At 49.5% G+C, this 7,626-nt stretch overlaps 1 protein-coding gene across 1 annotated transcript in view; it reads left to right on the top strand.

Annotated features, from left to right (window-relative positions):
• CSMD2 (CUB and Sushi multiple domains 2) overlaps positions 1 to 7,626 on the top strand; it is a 258,061-nt gene that overhangs the window by 157,239 nt on the left and 93,196 nt on the right. Inside the window, exons 16-20 of the mRNA XM_033519645.1 lie at positions 1,915 to 2,053; positions 2,802 to 2,989; positions 4,128 to 4,316; positions 4,589 to 4,705; positions 7,528 to 7,621. Of these exons, the coding sequence (XP_033375536.1) occupies positions 1,915 to 2,053; positions 2,802 to 2,989; positions 4,128 to 4,316; positions 4,589 to 4,705; positions 7,528 to 7,621 (727 nt within the window). The remainder of the gene's footprint in view (positions 1 to 1,914; positions 2,054 to 2,801; positions 2,990 to 4,127; positions 4,317 to 4,588; positions 4,706 to 7,527; positions 7,622 to 7,626) is intronic.

Below are 7,626 nucleotides of genomic sequence, written 5' to 3'. Positions count from 1 at the left end.
TTTTGGGATCCAGAATCAGGGTTCTGTCTGTCAGGCTCTCACTCCCACATTCCAAAGTGTCCAGCCAACACCTTCCAGGATCTCCCACGCTTCTGGAAGGTGCTGTCTGCACAGAGGAGTTTGCTGGGGAGGAAGTTTCAGCTCAAATATTCCTGAGCTCTGTTTATTTTCCGATTGTTTTGGTATGAAATGAACGCTGGGGAGTATTTTTATTGTATTTATTTGAGGATCAGTTTACAACAGGTGTTTTTCTAATAACAATAATAATAAAAGGTTCTGGTTTAGTGATGACTCAAAGCTTCCCTGCTGCTCCTGTTGGGGAGGGAATGAAACAACAGGGAATGGAGGACCCAGGGTGATGTTTTCCCATGCTGGTTTTTGATCCCTGTAAAATATCTGATATTGATATGGTGGCAGAAGTTTGTCAGTGGGCTCTGGCAGCTGAGAGACAGAAATTCTGCATTTCCATCTCCTGGCCACAACAGCCAGCCCTGCCATGGTGGGAGCTGGGCTGATTTAAAAGCTTTAATTCAGATTTCAAAGCTTTCTTAGGACTTTTAAGCCTCTCCTCTGGAAAAGGGAAGTGAAGAAGGAGCTCATTAGGACTGAAAAATCTCCCTGTACGCTGTGTTCTCAGGGAAGTGATGCCTTGCTCTGGTATTTTCAGCAATTTGAATAACAAGTGCTGAGCTCTTGAGAAACAGCCCTGGAATATTGAGAAATAATTGGAGTAATTGGCCCTGCATTGCCTGGGCAGCAGGAATTGCACCATCCTGGCCATTGTCTTTGGGATGGAAGGAAGGAATCAATTGTCTTCGACAGCCTTTGTAGAATAAAAAAGCTCTTTTTGTGTTCTTAAATAATTTTACTCTTGACAAAATACAGGTTTAATTCAGGGCTCCTGTTACTTTCAAAGCATTAGCCTTTAAATTTACATATTTTTAAGTATGGAAGTATACATTAAATAGTACATTCTTAATAAACTTTTATGTTTGATAACCTTCTGCCTTCTCCTCCTGATCACTCTGGTGATTTCTTTGACTCACCCTTCAGTCTGGACATTTTAATTACCCTTTTTAAGCAAGGAGAAAAGCCCAGAGATCTAAAGTCCCGCTCAGCACTTGAAAAAATTAATGGGAATGAAGGAGACAGAGAAAAGGGTGGAAATCCTGACAGGAGATGATGCAGCTTTGGGGCAGAAAGGAAAAATAATTGCTTTGGAGTCAGCTGAGATCAAATGACTTTCATCTGCCACCCTTCAGAGCAGCAGGGGAGCTTTGGGGCTGGCACTCCACTGGGGTACAGTGACATTGGGGCTGGCCCTGGGTCCTCCCTGGAGGACAAACCCTGGCAGTTCCTGAGGGCTGTGGGGTTTTTGTGTCTCTGAGCCCTCAGACCCAGCTTCCTTTGCTCAGAAAACGCAGCTGGGGACCTTGGTGTGGAACTCCTGCCCTGCTCTGGTGATGTCCCTTGTGGTAGCAAAGCCATGACTCAATGAGCAGGGCTGGGAGAGATTTTCTGGCACCTGAAATGCCAAGTGACCTTGCAGTTTCCTCTGCTTTTATATCCAATTGTTATTTTACACCTGGTCTGCTCCGAGCAGGGCCCAGGGTCAGCCCTGCCAGCTCCCAGGGGGACAGTGTCTGCATTTGGAGCTGAAAAGGCAATTTCTGAGCAGTTTGGTTTCCCATCTGGCTCTGGTGATTTTTAACTCATGGGAGGAGGGAAATGCAGGGAAGGGCTTTCACAGGGGGGACATCTCAGGGTGCTGCAGCTCCGTGACATTTTTCACCCTGATTTCAAAGATGTGGCACTCAGGGATGTGGTTTAGTGGTGGCATTGGCAGTGTTGGGCTGGATCAGCCTGAAGGTAGCCTGGATAATTGTGTGATTTGTGTCCTTTTTGTGTCCCCAGCACCCTGTGGGGGCCACCTGACGTCACCCAGCGGAACCATCCTGTCCCCAGGCTGGCCTGGCTTCTACAAGGACTCGCTGAGCTGTGCCTGGGTCATCGAGGCCCAGCCAGGCTACCCCATCAAGATCACCTTTGACAGGTGCTCAGCAGCACGGGCAGCCCCCAGATCCCCTGGGTTTGGGTGGTTCTGGTGGTTCCAGGTGCAGCCAGGGGAAGGGAATGAGCTGCTCCACATCTTGTCTGAGGTTCTCCCCTCTCCCCTTTCACATTTCTGAGCTCCTGGCAGGGAATTAAATCCCACCCAGCACTGGGGAAGGAAAGGTGGGAATGGTTCTGTCTGAGCCACTCCTGCTTGCTTTCAGGGGTGTTTTAGACACAGTTTTGGGGGCTGAGCTCCCACAGATTCCTCGGGTGGGGGAGCAGCAGGGGATGCTGAGTTTTTTGGCTTTCCCTGGATTTCCTGGCCGAGGAGGGCTGTGCTCTGCTGGCTGTGTGGGGAGAATTGTTCAGGGGGCACAAGGATGAGGATGGATATAGATCCAGATATCCTGAGCTGCTGTTTGGATTCCTGGCAGTGCCAAGAATACCCCAGAGAGCAGAAAGGAGCTGCCCCTGCCACTGCTGTGACATTTGGGGCTCCATGGCTCTTTCAGCCCTGTTTCATTTGCTGCCTCAGCACCTGGGCAACATTTGAGGGCTGGAGAAGCTCCCAGCCTGGTGGGGGTCAGCAGGTGAAGAGGTGAAGGATCACAGAAAACCCCCAAACACGTGAGGTACCCTCAGTGAGACCTCAGAAAGGACCCACCTGTGGCCCCTGGTGGATCCAGGAGTGAAATGAGGACAGAAGGAGAAGTTCTGGGGTTTCAATTTCCTCGTGTCCCTTCCAGGTTCAAGACAGAGGTGAATTATGACACTCTGGAGGTGCGGGATGGCCGGTCCTACTCCTCACCCCTTATCGGGGTCTATGATGGCACCCAGGTGCCCCAGTTCCTGATCAGCACCAGCAACCACCTCTACCTCCTGTTCACCACCGACAAGAGCCACTCCGACATCGGCTTCCAGATCCGATATGAAAGTAAGGGCACGTTGTTCATGGAATTCCCTGGAATTCCCTGGAATTCCCCGGAATTCCCCGGAATTCCCCGGTCTCCAGCAGCACCTTGGCCTGGCTCAGGGCCGCCTGGGTCTCTTTTTCCTGGCTCAGGGCCGCCTGGGTCTCTTTTTCCTGGTTCCAGGCAGTTCACACTGCTCAAGGACTGGGCAGTGGGAAGCTGCTGCCAGTGGAGGAGCAGTTTCTGCTTTTCTTGGCGTCCCAGACTGGTTTGGCTTGGAAGGAAACTTAAAACCCACGGGCAGGGACAGCTCCTGCTATCCCAGGCTGCTCCAAGCACTGTCCAAGCTGGCCTTGGACACTTCCAGGGATGAGCTTCTCTGGGAAAACCTTCCCAGCCCCTCCCCACCCTCACAGGGAAGAATTCCTTCCCAACATCCCACCCAAATCTCCCCTTTTCCAGTCTGAGGCCATTCCTCCTCTGGTTGTTTGTAGAAGCTTTTATTTTTATTTTAGCATCTGCAGGATATTCTTGATTTTAGGAGGCAGAGCTGAGCTCACAGATTTGGAATATGCAGAGTTGGATCCCACAGGGATCGTAGAGTCCAGCTCCTGGTCCTGCACAGGACAGGCACAAGAATCCCATACCAGCTCCCATCTCCATTTCCTCCTCTCACTTTGGGGATTTTCCTCTCCCCATTTCCTCCTCTCACTTTGGGGATTTTCCTCTCTCCATTTCCTCCTCTCACTTTGAGGATTTTCCTCTTTCCATCCTCTCACCTTGGGGATTTTCCTCTCCCCATTTCCACCTCTCACTTTGAGGATTTTCCTCTCTCCATCCTCTCACTTTGGGGATTTTCCTCTCTCCATCCTCTTGCTTTGGGGATCTTCCTCTCTCCATTTTCTCCCCTCCCTTGGGGGAATTCCTTCTCTCCATCCCCTCATTTTGGGGAATTTCCTCTCTCCATCCTTTCACTTTGAGGCTTTTCCTCTCCCCATTTCCTCCTCTCACTTGGAGGTTTTTCCTGTCTCCATCCCCTCCCTTGGGGAATTCCCTCTCTCCCTTTCACGCTGTGACTCTGTGGGTAGCCAGCAGGGTGTGGAGGGATGTTGTGGGAGGGCTGCAGGGTGCCGTGGCTGAGGGCTGTGTCCCTGTCCCCAGCTGTGAAGCTGCAGTCCGACCACTGCCTGGATCCAGGGATCCCGGTGAACGGGCAGCGCCACGGGAACGATTTCTACGTGGGAGCCCTGGTGACGTTCAGCTGTGACCCCGGCTACACCCTGAGCGACAGCGAGGCCCTGGAGTGTGAGCCCAACTTCCAGTGGAGCCGGCCCCTGCCCAGCTGTGAGGGTGAGGAAACCTCTGCTCGGCCTTGCCGTGCACAGCCTCTGCCAAAGAGGCCTGGAGAGCTCCCGGTGCCACCTAATCCGTGCATTTTGTTGGGTTGATGGATGCTCAAACTCCAGCAAAACCCAGTTTGGGTTGATTGGATTTTGGGTTGATCGGTCTCTTTGGTGGGATTTTCCTGGGCTGGGTTTTGGTTTTCCTTTTTCCTCCTGGCTTGTGAAAGTTTCTGGATTATTGAATTCTTTTACTCCTTTATTTTTTTTGTGTGTTTTTAGCTCTCTGTGGGGGCTACATCCGTGGCTCCAGTGGCACCATCCTCTCCCCAGGCTTCCCTGATTTTTATCCCAACAACCTGAACTGCACGTGGACAATAGAAACATCCCATGGGAAAGGTGAGACACCTTGGGTGTGCTTGGAGAGGACTGAGGGTGGTGGGCAGTGGGAGAGAAACTTTTCCCTCTGGGATCCAAGAGTTCCTCTCAGGAATTCCATTGTCCCTGGACAAGACCCGGAGGGTTTTGATGTCACCTCTTTTAAAGTGGAGAAGGGAAAATCCTTCTCATCAAACAGGGCCTGTGCTCTGTGTTATCTCCTGTTCCAGACCTTTGTGGCTCTATCCTGAAAGTCAGGATGTGGCTGGATATAGATCCAGATATCCTGAAAGTCATTCCCTGGGTGCTGTCCCTGTCACAGAGGGATCTGCCCCTCCTGAGGGAGTTATGGAGGTGTTCAGCTCCTTCCCTCCAAGGTTTTTGGGAACATCTCCCACATGGTCAATGCACGAGTCCTGGAATTGCCCCAGCTGCTCTAACAATTATTTCCCACTGACACTTTATGGACTCCCAGGCTATACAAATGGAGTTTAAAAGCAGCTGACTTTTAAAGGTATTTAAATGCCTAAAGAGAGGCCATTATTTTTAATCTCACTGCTTCAAAGTGATTTCTTTCCCCTCTAATTTGTTTTGCTGTTTTTTCTGCAGAGAAGGGGGGGTGGAAATTAAAAGCCCAGCCCTGTGTTTGCAGAGATGTTCTGTGCCACAGTAAATTGCAGAGCAGAACAAAGGTTTAATTGGTCACAAATCCTTTAAAATGAGTTCATAATTAGCCCTTTTTGCTACAGTTCCACAGTGCTGGAGGAGCCTCATTGCCCTCTGCTTGGAGTTTTTACCTTACAAAACTTGGAGTTCAAGCATGTTCTCCAGGATAACTGAATTATTCTAGTGCTGATTCCAGAGGAGTGATGTTATTTCTGTTCCTTAGGCTGGGTTTGCTAAAGCTGAGGGTATAAATTTGCTGTCGGGGGAGAATTAAAGTAATTTTGCATTCCCCACATCCCACTTCTCAGGTCAGGACTATTTCTGGTTTGTGCTTCTGGTAGGAATAGCAAACATTTGGAAACTCTTGGAAGTTTCCTGCTTTTGTGGAATTTTGCAGGGGGGAAAGAGCAAGACTAAAATGTTCTCTACAGAATGGATATAAAGAAGGATTATGAAGGTCAGTCCTAAGCTTTGGGTCATAAAAATCCTTCTGGGACACTGAAGGGATGCAGAGGTGCTGCAGAGGGATAAAGGTTGGGATGATCCCATGATTCCTTCATTCCCAGTCCCATGGGAAATGCTCCTCATTGGTTTCCAGCCTCTCTGACCTTCAGTTCTGGGAAGGGAACTGCTCTGTGTGAGCAGCAAACCTTCAGGAAGCACTTGGAGAGAGCCAGGCATGAATACATGGAATATTCAGCTGGAATTTGATGTTGTGGGGATGGATATTGGATCTCCAGAGCTTCCCCTGATCTCCAGGATGGCCTCATCCTGATCTACAGAAATTAGTAGGGAATTAATGGGCAGTGAGGAGGAGACTCTTCCTCTGGGATTTATTTGCAGGTTTCCTGCTGATTCTTTGGGATGCTGTATTTTGGGAATGGTGGGATGCAGATCCAACCCTTGGGGTGTGAATTATTGGGTTAAATTAAATAACCTGGTCAGGCCAAGCAGGGATCTCTCCCAAAGCTCAGTTTCCATCCTGGAGGAGTCTGTGTCTCTCCAGAGGGGTTCTGAACTGGATAAATCCCAATCCCACTCGAGCAGGGCCTCGGGAGCCTGCCCTGGATGCTCCAAGAGCTGGCAGATCAGGATGGGAAAATCCATCTATATGCAAAGAGGCTTTTTACTGCTTGGCATCTCCTTGCCTTGTTAAGTCGGTGTGACAATGCTGTGACAAAGTTCCTGAGCTCAGATCCTGCCTGCCTCTGCTCTCACTGCCGTTTTCTGTTGATTTTTTTTTTTCTTTTTCCTAGTTTTATTTCCAAGCTGGAATTATTTTCCAGAGAATAAGTGTTTCTAATGGTGTTTGAATTCCAGCATGAAAAATCACCTCGCTGGAGGCTCCTGCAGGAGCCTGAAGTGTTTCCCATTGTGTGTCTGGAGGTGTGAAGGGGACTTTAAGTAATCCATTACTCCTCTCTGGCTCATTTACAAATGCAGCAAGGTCACAGCCTTCTCCCCAAATCTTTCAAATCCTTCACATTGAATTTAGGAGGAAGAGGCAAAATAGTTTTGCTGGTTTGGGCCAGGATTTCTGTGGCTGGAACTGTTGGGGGGTTTATTTTGGGCAAGAAAAGGTGAATAAAATAGGGTTTTTCTTGGATCAATCCCATTATGGGATGGTGTCCCTTCCCATGGTAGGGGTATGGAATAAGACAATTTTTAAGGTCATTCCCACCCAAACCATTCCATGATTCATGATTCCTGACTCTCTGATTCAGCCCAATATAGGAAGGTCCTTGCAGCTGCACCACTGACACACTTCTGGAAAAACCTCCCTGACCTTGAGGCTGGGCTTAAATCTTATTTTTCTAGGCAGGAATTCCTTTTGGAACATGATTGTTTTCCAGCCCTCCCAGCTCCAGCCCTGCTGCTCTTGCTCTCCATTTAAAAGCCAACACTTCTATAATAAAAGGCTCCCTCAGCCACTGCTCTGTCCCTGGAGCAGATTTGTGTCATCCCTGACAAGGACACAAGAATCCGATATTTCCAGGGCCTGTCCCTGCTCTGGGCCTGGTACCACACCCAGGCTTTAGAGTTTTTATCTGTTTCATTTCGAACATAACAAAATCCTTGATTTCAGTGTGATTTCCCCCTGCTGTTGGTGGGGAGCAGGGCTTGGACGCTGGGAATGCTGTGGGGTGACTCCTCCTGTGTTTTTCCCCCCTCTGCAGGTGTGTTCTTCACCTTCCACACGTTCCACCTGGAGAATGGCCACGATTACCTGCTGATCACCGAGAACTCCAGCTTTGCCCAGCCCCTGAAGCAGCTGA

This window comes from Parus major, chromosome 23 (genome assembly GCF_001522545.3).
Source record: "Parus major isolate Abel chromosome 23, Parus_major1.1, whole genome shotgun sequence".
In the NCBI taxonomy this organism is placed as follows: domain Eukaryota; kingdom Metazoa; phylum Chordata; class Aves; order Passeriformes; family Paridae; genus Parus; species Parus major.
The sequence above is the reverse complement of the archived record's forward strand: the minus strand, read 5'-3'. Positions and strand labels throughout refer to the sequence as shown.